This window comes from Argentina silus, assembly GCF_951799395.1.
Source record: "Argentina silus genome assembly, chromosome: X".
NCBI classification, from domain to species: domain Eukaryota; kingdom Metazoa; phylum Chordata; class Actinopteri; order Argentiniformes; family Argentinidae; genus Argentina; species Argentina silus.
Window position 1 is genome coordinate 3,290,801 of NC_139653.1, and position 15,598 is coordinate 3,306,398.

The 15,598-nt window shown below is 42.4% G+C and overlaps 2 protein-coding genes across 2 annotated transcripts; both read left to right on the forward strand.

The window, feature by feature from the left end:
• Positions 1-1,843: 1,843 nt before the first annotated feature.
• ftr86 (finTRIM family, member 86) lies at positions 1,844-8,287 on the forward strand. Its single transcript, XM_083695340.1, has 11 exons — positions 1,844-1,950; positions 2,488-3,281; positions 3,415-3,510; positions 3,900-4,133; positions 4,442-4,601; positions 4,791-4,868; positions 5,020-5,079; positions 5,232-5,270; positions 5,549-5,614; positions 5,727-5,929; positions 6,157-8,287. The coding sequence occupies exons 2-11, from the start codon at positions 2,775-2,777 to the stop codon at positions 6,490-6,492; spliced, it is 1,779 nt and encodes a 592-aa protein (XP_083551466.1). The 5' UTR covers positions 1,844-1,950; positions 2,488-2,774; the 3' UTR covers positions 6,493-8,287.
• A 956-nt stretch (positions 8,288-9,243) lies between these two features.
• On the forward strand, positions 9,244-11,062 carry cbln20 (cerebellin 20; the record flags this gene model as incomplete). Its single annotated transcript, XM_083696196.1, has 4 exons — positions 9,244-9,250; positions 9,692-9,796; positions 10,030-10,170; positions 10,635-11,062. The coding sequence occupies 4 exons, from the start codon at positions 9,244-9,246 to the stop codon at positions 11,060-11,062; spliced, it is 681 nt and encodes a 226-aa protein (XP_083552322.1).
• Between the last annotated feature and the right edge of the window lie 4,536 nt (positions 11,063-15,598).

The window sequence follows — 15,598 nt, forward strand, 5'->3', positions numbered from 1 at the left end:
TCAGATAGCTTCCCTTTACGGTATGCTCTCGTTTAGGTGATGGTGTTTCGGCGTTGGAGTCTGGAACGAATATGTTTTAATGGATAGATTTAAGCACGTGTCTACACTTTGCTACCAGATAACAGAATTCATTTTTTCATACACGTAGTGTATGGGGTGTGGACCATCCTTTGATCTTGTTAATTATGGATTGTAGTGTATATAACTTTCAGAATAATTTGGGCTTAGAGATGTGAGATACTTAATCCATTACGAAGTGGAGTATGTGCTCTATAAGATGTATTTCTAGTTGGGAAATTGTGTACACAGTCATAAAAACCTCACACTTTAACAAATTATTAACCAAGTTCAAACAATTCTGAAACGCATAAGCGTCTAATACGTATAGCCTACGTCGAAAATGATGCACAAAACTGTGAAGCGAGAAAGAGTTGAAGGAATTAATTTCTTTAATGTAAACTGTGCACAGAAATATTTATACAAGCACGATTTATCAAGTGGCCCTGCACCGCCGCACACCGGCCCCCACTACACGTCTCAATGTTATAGGGGTATGCCCGCCTTGGACTCACAGGCAAGCAATGATAATGATATAATCTTGAATCTGGTTGCTTTGCATTTGGCCAATGAAAGTGTTGTGGGCGGGTCCACATTGGAAGCTAGTATCGCCCTTCACCAGCATAGACAATAACAAATACGAAAACAGAATAAAGTACATTTTCTTGCAAAACTGAACAAAACAAAGAAAAACAAGCCATTCTTCGTTTTTGGGGTGCAGATTGAAAACATGAAAATGACCCTTCTTTCTCTTTTTTCCCCTCCAACTGACACTTGATTCTCCAACATGGGCAGAAATTGGAAAATTAGCCAATTCTCGTTTTCTGTTTTCTAACTCCACAAATGAAAAACGAGATATGAGTGGATTTCCGATTACCGTTTTGAACACGCAAATCTGTCAAATTCTGATAGCAGCAGCAGAACATATTCTTAAATTTACAGAAACATCTTGTCTGCTGGAGTACAACCAAATGCCCCCAAATTCATTGGATGGCTGTCGCGGAAATTCTTCACTGTAGTATTTTATTTCAGCAAAGGTGAGATTCAAGAGTCACGGGTCTTGTTAAAGCCACGATATAAGTTTATTATACTTGCAAGCAGAGAGATACTCCAAACTGAATTTAGTGAGACCTCTGAGGCGCAGCTCAGCAACCTTCCTCCTTAAGGAACACAATGAAGAAGATAGGGATGTTAGCGGTTGGAACATATTGTGTCAATAACAGGTGCCACAAGTACTGTTTCCCACAGTCTACTTCCAACCTTCAAACCCCGTTTTGCCCAGCGACAATACTCAGTAAATTTCCACAGGCCTAGCACATTGTTATAAGCAATATAGCAGTACTATTTCTATTACATGGCGCTTCATCATACAATAAGACAATTACCCGAAACATACTGCCATAGCAACTAGGCAGTTTTTCAGGGCAAAAAGGTGTAAGGTTCTTGTCTGGCCAAGCCAATCTTCAGATTTAAATCTAATTGAACATGCATTTCATTTCCTGATGATAAGATTTTAGGCAAAAATACCTCAAAACAAACAACAACTGAAGTACAGGCCTGGCAGAGCATCACCAGAGAAGATACTCAGTGTCTGGTGGGGTCAATGGTTTGCAGACTTCCAGCGGATATTGTAATAGCCTGTCCAGGCATGAATGGCAAGCTAAAGCATTAATTTGAACAGTGAATATTTTGCTATACATGTTTCTATTTTATGTACCCTATTACATCTGTAACAGTTTGAGGGACCAGCCACCCAAACAGCACCCTTTCCCTGCCACTGAACCATGGGAGCCAGCTATAGAAGTCTGCAGTTCCCCCTTCGACCACACAGCACACCTGAGAGGAGTTTCCTCGTCAGGCTCTGCTGGCAGCTGTCAGATGAGAGAGCTTGGGGTACTTACAGGGGGAACTGCTGATCTGCTGTTGTTTTAGTTGTAATATGTGAAGAATTGTGTTTCTTTATTTTCAGTTGACCTTTTTGATATAAGTACTTTTGAGCAATTAAATCAGTTTTATTCTTTTGAACCTGCCTCTTATGGGTGTTTGCCTTATGTGCTTTAAAGGGATAGTTCAACCAAATTACAAAATCATGTATGTTGTTCCTTACCCCGAAAAGTCTATGGACACTCCACACATTGGTTCTGTTTATCTGGGCACTATCACTAACCGCTAAAGGTGTCTGCTAAATCTGATAAATGTAAATGTAAATAGTTAAATATTAAAACCAAGTTTAAAATGAGTTTTGAGGGATCGTTTGAAGGAGAGCGTGCTGGATTCTTATTCTTACTAATTTAGGGTCCATTGACTGTGTGGATCCAAAGTGTGGATTGAAGTCTGTCCTAGTCCATAGAATTCTTTCAGGGTAAGGAACCAAGTTTGTAGTTGGAAGTTGGAAAAGTAATGTATTGTTCAATCTGTACTTGTTTCTAGGAGAACATGAAAAACCTGTTTGTCAACCTGAGATTCCTTTTCATTTACATCACCAAGGCAGCTCTGAAACTACAGTGATACTAACGAGAGAGCAGCCCTATGACTGACATCACTTCCAAATGGTTTGGAAACTTGTCACTCGTCATACCTGTTTTTCCAGCCTAGGCCCTGCCCATTTTGGTTTTAACCAGCATGTAATGAGATCTAAATTGCATTGCTAATGTGCTCGTCTTAGTGATTTTGGTCACCCTTCTACTTTCAAGAAGCCTCCGTCTTTTCCCAGCACAATGGCCTCTCTGTGGTCTGAGGAGACGTTTGTGTGCTCGGTCTGCCTGGAGATGTTGCAGGATCCGGCCACTCTACCCTGTGGTCATACCTACTGCCTCCCCTGCATTGACAAGCACTGGGACACGGGCAGCACTAAGGACCAGTACAGCTGCCCCCAATGCAGGCAGATCTTCAAACCTCGACCCTCTCTGGCCAGGAGCACCGTGCTGGTGGAGGCCATGGAGAAGCTGAGGGCCAAGAGCAGCCAAGAGAGTCCCAATCTCTTCCTCTCATCTAACCCACCCTCCATGCCTATCTATCTGGAGGTTTCCCCGCACACAGGCCCTCACCAGGGGGGTATGTACCCCCAGCTCCCTGCCTTCAGCCCTGGGCCTTGCCCCCAACACCGGCGACCACTGGAGCTGTATTGTTACGATGACATGAAGTGTGTGTGTGATGAGTGTTGTCGCCATGAACACGATGGCCACCGGGTGGTCAAGCCAGAGAAGGAAAGGAGGGAGAAACAGGTATGGAACCATACTCTATTGCTATTTATATTACTATGTCTGTCTGCCACAAAGGTTTTCATAAATCTTATAGATAAAGTATCTAAGTACGGTGAGTGACTTAGAAAATGTCTATTTGTGTCCCTATGTGCAGAGGGCACTTATTCAGAAGCAGGCAGAGATACAGCAGAAAATTCTAGAGAATGAAAGGAAACTGAAGGAGCTCCCGCAAGATGCTCGGCTCCACAATGTAAGGAAAACTTTACTCATGCTATCAGTATCATGGTGAGCTGGATCACAGCAACTACTCTTGTTAGCAGATATGTATTTTTCTTTTATAACATTTATTTTACATTCTAAATGCTACTCATGTTTGTTTAAAATAAGTTATAATTAATGACGATCGCAGTGTTTATCATCACATGGTGATAAAACACTTCCAAATATCAGTGAGGGAGTCGTTTACTTCAGGAATGGTATAAATGCCGGTCTCAAGACCATTCTCTTACTGTAAATGCAACAGCATTTTCACAGTTAAAATAAACACCTGGGCGCTTAAATAAAGTTTCTCTCTCTCTCTGTCTCTCTCTCTCTTTCTCTGTGTGTGTCTGTCTCCTCTCTCCAACTCTCTGCACTCAGGGCTCATCCCAGGCCCTACAGAGTGAGGCTGTGGAGCTTTTTGCTGAGCTAGTGAAAAGTGTGGAGCTCATGGGTACCCAGGTGAGCGAGCTGATCTGTGCCCAAGAGGCCTCCATGGGCAGCAGGGTGGAGGCCCACATCCACAGGCTGGAGCAGGAAGGGGCTCAGCTACGCAGGAAGGATGAGGAGCTGAACAGGCTAGCCAGCATGCAGGACAACATCTGCTTTTTAAAGGTATTATTTATCTATTTATATTTACCACAATATCCCATTTAGCCACAGCTGTCACTTTATTTATTAGAATAGAAAGAATACCTTGTTTTACACTCTCAGACTAGTATTATTCTACATTATAGGCCCTGTCCAGAAATAATCCCTAGACCTAGTCCCTAGACATTAGTACGAGTAGTTATTAAAACAAAATGGAATTTGCACCATCAGGGCAAAGTGGAGCTTCCACCATTGTGCTTATACCTATCCAATCCTTTCATTTCTACACAAGGGATAGTTTCTAATGTTACCCTGTAACCCTCTCCCTACAGAGCTTCCACACCCTGGAGCCCCTCATCCAAAATGAGGGAAGAGAGTGGGGAGGGCTGGGGGATGAGGCAGTTTTGTCTGGGTTGCGGACAGTGATGGTAGATCTGAGAGATGCACTACAAGATCTCTGTAAATCTAGCTTGGCCAAGATGTTCAGAGCAGGTGAGTGAGGGACCTGTTTCATCCTATTTATCGTGTCACTGTGTTTGAGGTTGGGAATGCTCTCACCATCCTGGTCACCTATTTAGTAGGAGGTAAAGTAAAAAATACTGTAGAGTGGAACTTCCGACATCTGTCTTTTGCAGTGCCCATGTGTGGTTATTGTAAATGTTGAGGCTTCTCTCTTGACAGTGAATGATGCCACTCTGGTTTCATTGCCCAGTGGTCAGGCAGTATCAGAGGGTGGAGAGGCGGCTGCCCAAAACGAAGGTTAACATCCACAGATATTTGAGAAAAAAACTAAACACAGAAATGTGCTTGCCATAACCAATGAGTACACAAATGATAATTGAATTACCAATGAGCGTCATAAGTACAAAAATAATAACTTTGTGGTCATTTTGTATGGTTTTCTTCTCAGGAATCACAGCACTCTCTGAAGTGGCACCTGAAGTGCCCCCGAACCCTCGTTTAAACACTGGTAAATGTTACAGTTTGCATTACATATGGTCAATCTTTCAGCATATACAGATTTTCATTCGCCAAATATAACAGTAAATGTATTCCATATACTTATCTTTCTGTTTTTATATTTCCCTATTCTTATATTTTCCCCTCCATTTAATTTCGTAGTTGATAAAATGAGACTTCCACCTCCACACCAGCCTCAGGGTAAATACTGATACATGAACATTGGACTGAAAATCTTTCATTGTAACAAAGTTCTAAGTAAATAAATGAGAGCATGTTGATATTGTTTGACATTTTGACAAGCTTTTGTTTTTCAGTGAATCACAAGCTAATCAAATATTATATTTCAAAGTGAATATTATATCACAGTTGGTAAACTTGCTTTCCCCTCTACTGCATTCTTTAGTAAATATGAACATTTAGTATATATGAACGTTGTAAATGGAATGTTTTGGATTACTTTTTTCAAAACATTTCAGTCAATCCAGTGACCACTGTTGATTTAGCAAACCAAGAACCAAAAACCAGAGAAGAGATGCTGAAGTGTGAGTGACCCTTTCCCTCAACTTTTCCTTTTGCTGTTAGATTTTTCTTATATTTAAACATCAATTTGAAAGAAAGAAAATCCCACTCTCTTTGATGCCCCTCTCCATGAAGTTCGCTTTCAGCCTAAGCTGGACCCCAACACTGCATACCGTCACCTGCGCTTGTCAGATGGGGACTGCAAGGCCACTCTGCGGGCTGAGAACCAGAACCACCCGGACCACCCTGATCGCTTCCTCTACTGGAGACAGATCCTGTGCAGGGAGCCCCTGGCAGGAAGCCCCTACTACTGGGAGACAGAGTGGACCGGCCAGAAGGTGGGCCACTTCCTCATCTCCAAGATAGTTAATGGATATGTTCCACTATAGCCTACTACAACATACTGTAGTGACGCATGGACTTTAATGTCATATTGATGTCTATCAGAATCAAGGGCAATTCCAGTTAATTTCCTGTCTATGGAGCGGGCATGGAATGATTGACCCCTACCCTGTTGTATTTGGTATTTTGGCTGCAAGTACTTACTTGGTTATATGTCATTCAGATCACAATTGGAGTGGCCTTAAGAGAGATGGACCGGAAGGGGAGTGATGATGTCAGCAGGCTGGGCCACAACGAGCAGTCATGGGGCCTGTACTGGTCAGGGACGGGTTACTCCATGTGGCATTCAGGAAAGGAGACCCAGTTGGGCTCACCTAAAGCCCGGAGGGTGGGAGTGTACCTGGACCAGCATGAAGGGGTGCTGGCCTTCTACAGGGTCTGTAATAACCAGGCCCATCTCATCTACTCCACCCAGACACAATTTGCTGGCCCCCTGTACCCTGGGTTCCGTTTCTGGACAGGTGTTGGGGCGACTGTGACACTGTGCCAAATGGACTAGGCTGTGTGGCAACATCAACAATGGCATCAATTCTTGTATTTAAGTTTATGTCCTGTCCACAGAGGAAGGTGTAACAGATAAAGAAGACCTCACTGAGGTGCTATGGAGTCGTATCTAGTCTGGCAATAACATAGCCAGGATTTATGTTCCAGTCCAATGCTAATGTTATTGGTTTCTTTAGTTGTGTCATCTCCTCTATGATTCAAAAACCCCATATACACCTCTTATCTTGAATATGTAATAATTATTTTCAAATGCATGATGAATAATAAAATGTGCAAGCTTACCAAACAAAATTGTATGATACGCCATGATCATCATAGACGGCAGGTGACTTCAAAAGTTAGGAAGTACAATATAGATCAAAATTCTTCACAGTAAAACCATATGCTTAATTAAGATAGCAGGTTGGTTGTCTTTTGTGACACCCTCAATTTACCATAGAACTAAGTGAGATTAGAGTGGACAAAATATTAACGATAACAAATACCTCTACCACAACAGCCACCAAAAAACAATTCTATGTCTATACAATTCTTATCTTGTTTCAGAAGATTTGCTGTCTTCACAGATATACCTACCTGGCTAACTAGCTAACTCCAGTATGAAAACGAAAATCAAGTAAGCTTCTCTCAAAATGTGGCAAATGTTAATATTGTTCATAAAAACAAAGTTGCCGTTTTATACTCCTTAGTGCAGGGGTTCCCCATCTCATTTTCTTTTTTTGACCCCAAAGTGACTTTTCTGTGACCCAGAACACTCAATTATTTATTATTCTACAAACCTTCAGTGACATTAATTGATGATGGGCTTGATTTTGCCATCTTTCATAATGAAGAAATGTAATGGTTCATGACCGGAAACAACTTCTTCATATCATCAAATGCTCCTGACCTGGCTTTTATTTTGTAGTTTTCTCTATTTCCCTTTTTATCAACTAGATCTCAAGTATTCCCCAGAGAGAGATTGTCTTACATAAAAACACCGTATTGGCCCATTGTACGTCTTTTCTCTCCCTGATTTCAGATAACATTTGTCCTACAAATCCACAATGCCCACAAAGCCTAATTGTGTGGTGTGGATTGTTGTTCCCTAATATGTATGAAAACCTTTCTGTGTCTGTGTTGATACGTTCAACCCACCTATCTCCATGGAGGAGATCATGTCAATGTCATGTGTACATTATTGGATTCAAGTTCTAAACGTGTTACAACACTGTGTTATGTGCATCTATTACATATATTTTTGTAAATGTTTAGTGTTTGAAGAAGGCACACATACAGTACAGATGTTCATTAGCATCTAGTATTAAAGTACAGTCAGGTGTGATTCATCCCCAACTATGATCCATTGAGGGAATCCTTTCAATACCCCAGCATAGAGAAAATGTATGTATTTGTTATTGTGTAATGTTATAGTTCCTCTATCCATCATTAGGCAACTCCCAACTTTTGCCACAGATCAGCTTTGAAATGAATAAATAGAATTGAAGTTCTGTCAGATAGCATTGCTTGCATTATATCTCCTGCTTTTTTATTTTATTTCTTTCCCTGTCCCAACCCTCCCCTAATTGGAGGACATGAAAAGAAAATAATAACTATTCTACTTACTGTACAGCTATTTCTCATTCCATGGTAAGGAACATATAATACTTACACACATTCACATATACACGCATATAGACACATAATTTCCCATCACTGCCTATATTGGGTTTATAATTGAATCAGTTAATCAATTACTTAACTAGTTAACTAAGTGTTAACTATTAAATGATTTCCTTTTGCAAAACATACTTCTATTTTACTGTGATTTTTTTATGAAGGTTTTGAACCTCTCTATTTGTATACTGCTTGCTGAGATTTCCCTAAAAATCTATATTTTACCTAAGAGTATAATCATATTTCCCAATGAGTGGGCCTGGTCCCCAACAATTGATTGCAGGCCTATCTGCATACTGATGATACACTGATACATTATGCCTTAACAACCATTCCTGGACCTGAATCCAAAAGTGAGCCACCAATGGACAGTACCAAAATAGATGTTCTATTGATTCTGTTTCCTCATGGCAGAATCTGCACAAGGCTGACTGTTCAATTCCCCATATATTGAGCATTCTTTTTGTAGCAAGACTGTAGCTAAGAGCTTAAAATGAAAAGAACAGATTTATGAGTCAATTATTGTTTTTTTATATTAAATCATAGGCCAGCAGTTTCAATAACAAATAAAGGATTGTACCTTTAAATCATATTGACACATCAACACAGATTTGTGTTTAGAGACTAAGACTAAAATGTGTATCTTTCAAAGAGGCACACTTACACAACTTACTGTGATGGGAAAGAGTTCACTGATGCACACTGGCTAATAAAGACACACAAGAGACTCCAACACAAATGCCCTTATCACACTTTTGCATCAGGAATAGGTTCTTTTGTTGTGTACCTGATATTACACGAACACGAACACACACACACACACACACACACACACACACACACACACACACACACACACACACACACACACACACACACACACACACACACACACACACACACACACAGACAGACAATATCTGTCCCACATAGCCAGGACACAAAGCCTACCATTGCCCAGCCCCTAGAGTACAGACAGTGGGAGGTGGGGTTTGCTGAGAGTTTATAGCCTGAGCCTTTTCTCCATCTGACAGTCTATCCCTCCATCACTACTGTCTGAGAACATCAACTGCCATCTCCAAGCTGCAACATGAGAGGTGAGATTGTAGAAAAACTGCTATGAGCCGGTACAGATGAGCACCTGACAGAAGTTCCAGAATTACTGAGGAGAAAGGCTTAGGTTCCAGAATAACTTTTAGAATGGTTGGTGGCGGATGGAGGTATAAAGACTCTAGATGATGAGCTGTCAGTCTCTAGAGCAGGGCTGTGAGACTTCAGCCCTTGAGAGATTTAGTCCTGCTTGTTTTTTGTTTATCCCTGGCAATGAAATGAGTGATTGATGTTATCAATTCGCTAGAGCAGTCCTAAATAGTCCTAAATGATCTACTGTGTAGATGTGTCTGTTTTAGATCACTTTGCTATAATTTGCAATGTCATAACCTTAGTGTAATTAGCTTACTGTACACTCCATGGCTTCTCAGTATAGATTGTGCTATAGTTACATGCCTGTTATTGACTGTTCTCCAACCACTCTGTAGCCATCATACTGCTGTGCTTGCTGGGGACTGCTCTGACCCAGGAAGATAGCTACAACTGGCACGGCCCTGGAGAGACTGAGGAAGTCGACCCCAACACAGGGAATGGTGAGGAGAGAGGGATGGGCTGAACAGTTATTAAAAGGATAGACAAAAATAGACAAAAGGGAAAAATAAAACGATTAGGTGGAATACTGAATAGACTGAGGATAGTGAACCGTAGGGAGTGTATTGTAAGAGGCTATGAGGATGGTGAGTGAGAAACTGTCTGATATCATGGGTCCTGCTTGTGTGTGTGTGTGTGTGTGTGTGTGTGTGTGTGTGTGTGTGTGTGTGTCTAGTGTGCTTGACGGACCAGGCCTCCTGTGGCTGCTGCCTGATGCAGAAGCAGATGTGGAGGATGAAGACGTTCTTCAATTTGACCCTGAATGAGCTGGAGAGAAGCCTGGAGAGAGCACAGAATGTGCTCAGTAACGTCCGCGGTGAGACCTCGTAACCAGACCTGACTGACAATCTGAGCTATTCTCAACATAGTCTCTAACAGATTACATTCAGGAGAATCACTTCTGCAGACCAAACAATATGTTCTGTGTGCTCGTATTAGCGTTGACCACGTGAGAGTTACTTGAATTGCACTATTTGAGTGGTTAAGGTTAGGGTATGTTGTCAGGGGACAACATTAGCAAGAATTATCAAGAATTAGCGCCAAAAAGAAATAGGTCCCAAGCACGATTCGAACATGCCTCCACCACTCCACCAACCTCCTTATGTAGTGTCTTTTGTATTTACCTGCCAGTATAGCTAGATAATACATTCACACAGAACGTATTCTTTGGTCAGCAGAAATGATGAGACTGGGTTGACTATTCTCCACCTCACCACTACTTAATCCCCCCCCCCCCCTCTTGTTCTCTCTCTCTCGCTCTCCCTTTCTTTCACTGAGTAGCCAGCCGCAGTGCATTCTCTGTGGCGCTGACAGATGAGCGCATATGCCTGGGTCCCTTCCGCGAGATCAAGTCTGTCATCTACAACAGTGTCTTCATCAATCTGGGTGGGGGCTATGACGTCAATACAGGCATTTTCACTGCTCCACGCTCCGGCATATACAGCCTGTCCCTTACCGTCTACAGCGATTCCGGCGCCCCGGCAACCACCCTTGCTGCCTGTGCTAGCCTGATGGTGAACGGGCGCCAGGTGGCGGGGCCCAGTGAGAGGAACCAACAGGACCAGGAGGACAGCACCACCACAGTGCTGGCTCTCCAGCTGCAGGCCAGGGATACGGTGGTCGTCAGCTTGCCTATCGGCTGCTTCTTGTGCGACAATGGAAGCCACTTCAATACCTTCACTGGCTTCCTGCTCTATGCCACTGACTAAGGCCAGCTGAGGCGACTGCAACCACACACACACATGCACGCACGTACACACACTTACACACACACCCTGTTGCACTCCTCTTTACATCCCCATTACTAAAACAGGCTTGGCCTATGGTCTAGTTCTGCCTCTGGAGGGTAGCAAAGAGCTACCTCTTTTTAATGAGAGTGTGAATGTCAGACCTCCAGATTGACTGGAGCTGGGTCTCGCCTCCAGCCCTGACAACCTCAATCACCCCCCTTAATTACAATGAATAACAATTAATTTACAATTAATAAAATGTATTTTACTAAATCAAGTGATCCCCCAATGCATACTGTGAAAACAATTGCATGTGTTTAAGAAATTTTAAAATAAATCATGAATGCTATTACTTGGTCTGAGTATGTTCTTTATATCACCATAGGTTTTTGCAGGATACATGTGTATGGTTACATTAAAGCTACTAATGAGCCCAGCCACTTGGTTTGATATAAAGCTGAGGGATGGGACTGGAGAAAACAACCAAATTCATAGATTAAAGGGGCACTCTGAGATTGGTACATTTTACTTTTAAATGTGTGATATATAGCCATTCATTCTTGAAGAATATAACTTATAAAGGCCTCATGACCTTAGTTCAACTGTCTTACCCCATCAGAACTCAAAATAAAAGTCTTCACCCCTTTGCAGTGGCTCCTAAAATTAGCTCAAATGCAAAAATGTATTCAACAAGGTACTAAATAAGTGGAATTGAGTCTATTGAGTGCAATTGAGAGTGGACCCGGTAAAGGACACAGCACTGGCCGTGTCCTTTAGATGTATTTTAGACAGGTCCTTGCCCGGCGATAAACCATCCTTGCTGTCTCTGTTTGAGGGCTGGCTTGCTGGGTGATTACTGGGGCACCTTCTGGTGATGTGGGGGCTGGGTCGACAGGAATGCCACAGGGTTGGCTTTGGTCTGGTGGATGGTGTTTGCTGTTGGGGGGAGATTCCATGCTCTCCTCATCCCGGGGGTGAGCAGGCGCTGGCGGGTTGGGGCTTTGGGCCGGGGTTGCTGCTGCTATCTGTCCCCATGCAATTGTGTGGCATGGGCTACATGGATTGGGGGTGGTGGTGGTTGCCCCAGGTGTTATCTGGGTCTGGTTGCAGTCATTGTTTGTGGGTGGGGTGTGCCCTGCGTCAGTGGACAGGTTGAGGCTCGGTTGGCCTGGATTGCTGGTGTTGGCCCCCCTGATGCAGATGTGCCACCGAGTTGGTACAGGTTGGGGGGGCACCGGCTCCTACCTGGGCCGATTTCAGGTCCTTCTTCCCTTTCAATGGTGGGTGGGCTCCTGCGGTGCAGGGGTTTGGTGGTGGGGTCAATGGGTCACAGACTTCAGGCAGTTATGGCATGCAAAAGATTGTGGATCAAATACTAAACATGGTGGCCTGGGGTGGTCCAGTGTTCTAGCACAATGGCCTACCGTGCACCCATGTCGGCATGGGTTCGACTCTGGCCCATGCCCTGCTGACATGCCCTCTCCTCCTTATTTTCCTGTCTCTCTCCACAGTATCAAATAAAGATGAAAAATGTAAAAGTGGGACTGCCCGCCCCCAAAAAAAAACAGGGGTGCTATCGCTTTTGGGTACCCTGAAACAAGGGAACTATGCGTAAAAAGTGTAATTTAAGAATGTTGTAATTTATGAATGGTGAAACCAATATATACACAAATACCATCAAATAAAAGCTGAGAATCTCTACTTTAACCTCATAGTAATTGTTTGATTTCATCCAAACTTGAAGTGTAGAGCCAAAAGAAGAAAAAATCCTTCACTGTCTACTAAGGCAGGGCACTGTATGTGGAGTTAAAATGTGTTATGCTGTATGTGCCTCATAGAAAGAGTTCCCCAACTTCAAACATTTTCACATTGCATCTACTTAGATACTGTAGTTGGTTGAATTGACAAAAAGTCATCAACGTACAGTTTTTGTCACATTTGATCCAAGATTTCAAACACAAATGAATAGCTTTTCAAAGCATAGTTTATTTCAAGTGGATTTCATGTTTGCATGTTTACAACAAAATCATATATCAAACAATATTGGATGCTTTGATTTCATGTTATGTCAGGTCTTTGCTTGTGGATTTCCCCTAATAACGGTAGCTAGTGAATATCTTTCTTCATATAATCGAAAGAGACACATGAACACGTCCTCACACCGTTACATAGTTTGACCTCCCAGCCCATTGAAAACACACTGTATTCTAGGGATGGTGAAATTAAGTAAACATGAACATAAACTAACACCAGACAAGATTCTCTGTCCTCCCTTTGTTAATAAACAGTTACCATCTAAAGAACCAGGTTACCCAACAGGGGACACACTTGTGACAGTAACAATAACAAACAATCAATGGACGGTTACCAGGTCGCCAACAAAAACAGGAAAGAAAACAGAGAGAAGAAGGGAGCGTCTCTCCTCGACTTAACTACGCCCAGGTGTGAGAACCAGGTAGTACTCTTTATACCCACTAGATCTGTGAGATATCTTGATCGACTGATATGGTATCTCAATGTGGCTGCAATTAAGTCACCTTATCTTTGAGACCCACATACAAAATTCTGCATAACAATATATTCAGCTTCATCACACAACAATATGTCCACTGGGAGGTGGGAAATGAGACACCGGTGTCCTGTTAAAACCTATTATTCTCAGTACAACAGCAGAATAATAGGACATTATGAGTTTCATTGAAGCTGGACCTCCCATTCACACCCAATGAAGATACACTACCATGATATTGTCTTTCACATCAGTACATGAATATATGAGTATTGAATGTTAGCACTCTGTTGGTAACTTTACCTATCAGGCTACATGTGTGTGTGTGTGTGTGTGTGTTTATGTGTGAGCGTGTGTGTGTGTTTATGTGTGTGTGTTTATGTGTGTGTGTTAGAGTGTGTGTGAGAGAGAGAGAGAGAGTGTGTGTGTGTGTGTGTGTGTGTGTGTGTGTGTGTGTGTGTGTGTGTGTGTGTGTGTACAAGGGGTGGGCGTGTACCTGTTCCCATCCACCTGGTTGGTGTGGTGGGGCACCTGAGGGGTAAAGACCTCCCCCTGCGTAAAACTACTTAGACTGTCTCTTCACCTACTCACACACACTGCTTATGGGTCTTCTGCAGTAAAGACAGACATTAAGAACAAGAAGACGTGGGCTATTTACATTGATATAGTAAGTTATGATTTTCTTCTGTATCAGTGTCCAATGAAGTATTCACTTAACAATGATGTATGAGCTTGTCAATAATCTTAGGAGTGTGCTGATCTGGTAAAGCTCATATCTTAATTGTATCCATTAACAGAGGCTTTATAGTCATTGTTGGATGAAACATTGCTGAAGGAATTTGAACAAATCAGCTATTCTACTTTACCTGGTGTGCCAGATCACTGGTACTTCAGCAAGCTACACTGTGATCTGGAGAGTAGGGCTTCTGAGCTAACTGGTTGAGTAATCATTCTGATTGGTCTTTTGCATTGGGCCGGAGACCTGTCATTGCTGAATCAATTAACATACCAATTGTAAAAGATGGTATAACAACCAGCATGAAGCCAGGTATTTCACAGCCCCTTCATTACATATTGTACCTCAAAAGACGGTACCAAAGAGAGTACTTGATAAAAGACGGTACCAAAGAGAATACTTATCTTGAATCTTGAATCTTGAACTTAATAAGAGGTCCAGGATCTGCTTTTCCAACAGAAATCCAATCATGCTTGTAGACTGTAGCTAACAAAGCTCATGCGCAGAATGACGTGGTGGTGTCAAATTTCATAGGAGTGGGAAACTGTGCATGTGCATTAAATCAAAAGTGAGGCACTGCTTTAAAAAAAAAGAAGTGTTTTTTCACAAGAATGAGCATGTTTCATTTAGTCAATTCTGGGCAGTCTTGAAATGAATTTACCTGAATCTTGGCTGAATATACAAAATCACTATTTATTTCAGAAAATAATAACGATGGTGGAAGAATCTGTCACTCTCCCATTCACATTGATACAGCCAAATTGTGATCTTGTCTGTTACAGGAAGTCCCTGTTTAAAACCTATTTGATGATACCCACACTAATTAGCCAAGTAGCTCACTAGCAATGGCTGACAAGTACAGCTTATTAGCCAGGCTATATTCTCTTACATTCTATTTCAGAAGATGAAGCTGGTTGCAGTGTCTGCTCTGTGCCTGTGGGGGTTGCTGTGTCTCAGTGTCAATGTGAAGGCTGGGATGTTTGAGGTCATGAGAGATGCAGCAGGTAACAGAGCCTTCTCCTACATGTTTTCTTCAATCAAACGTAATATGCCTCCTCTACATCTTACCTACCCTCCATAAAACTCACCACATTGTACCCCCTTTGTCTCTGTTCATTTCTCATTTAATTTCCTTCCTTCCTTGTCCAATCCTACCCCCACATATTCACCCTTATTCTGCCCCTGCCCCCCCCCCCGCCTCCCTTTCTCCCCATCCTTCCCCACTTCTCCCCATATTCTCCCTAATCTTTCCCAAACCTCTCCCCCCACC

What these genes read in the sequence shown, in the direction of transcription:
- ftr86 (XM_083695340.1), top strand. Translation starts at nt 2,775, where the DNA reads ATGGCCTCTCTGTGGTCTGAGGAGACGTTTGTGTGCTCGGTCTGCCTG. An exon ending in GGCCAAGATGTTCAGAGCAG is followed by an intron (nt 4,602 to 4,790) that starts GTGAGTGAGGGA and finishes CTCTCTTGACAG; the next exon opens with TGAATGATGCCACTCTGGTT. An exon ending in ACCTCCACACCAGCCTCAGG is followed by an intron (nt 5,271 to 5,548) that starts GTAAATACTGAT and finishes AAAACATTTCAG; the next exon opens with TCAATCCAGTGACCACTGTT.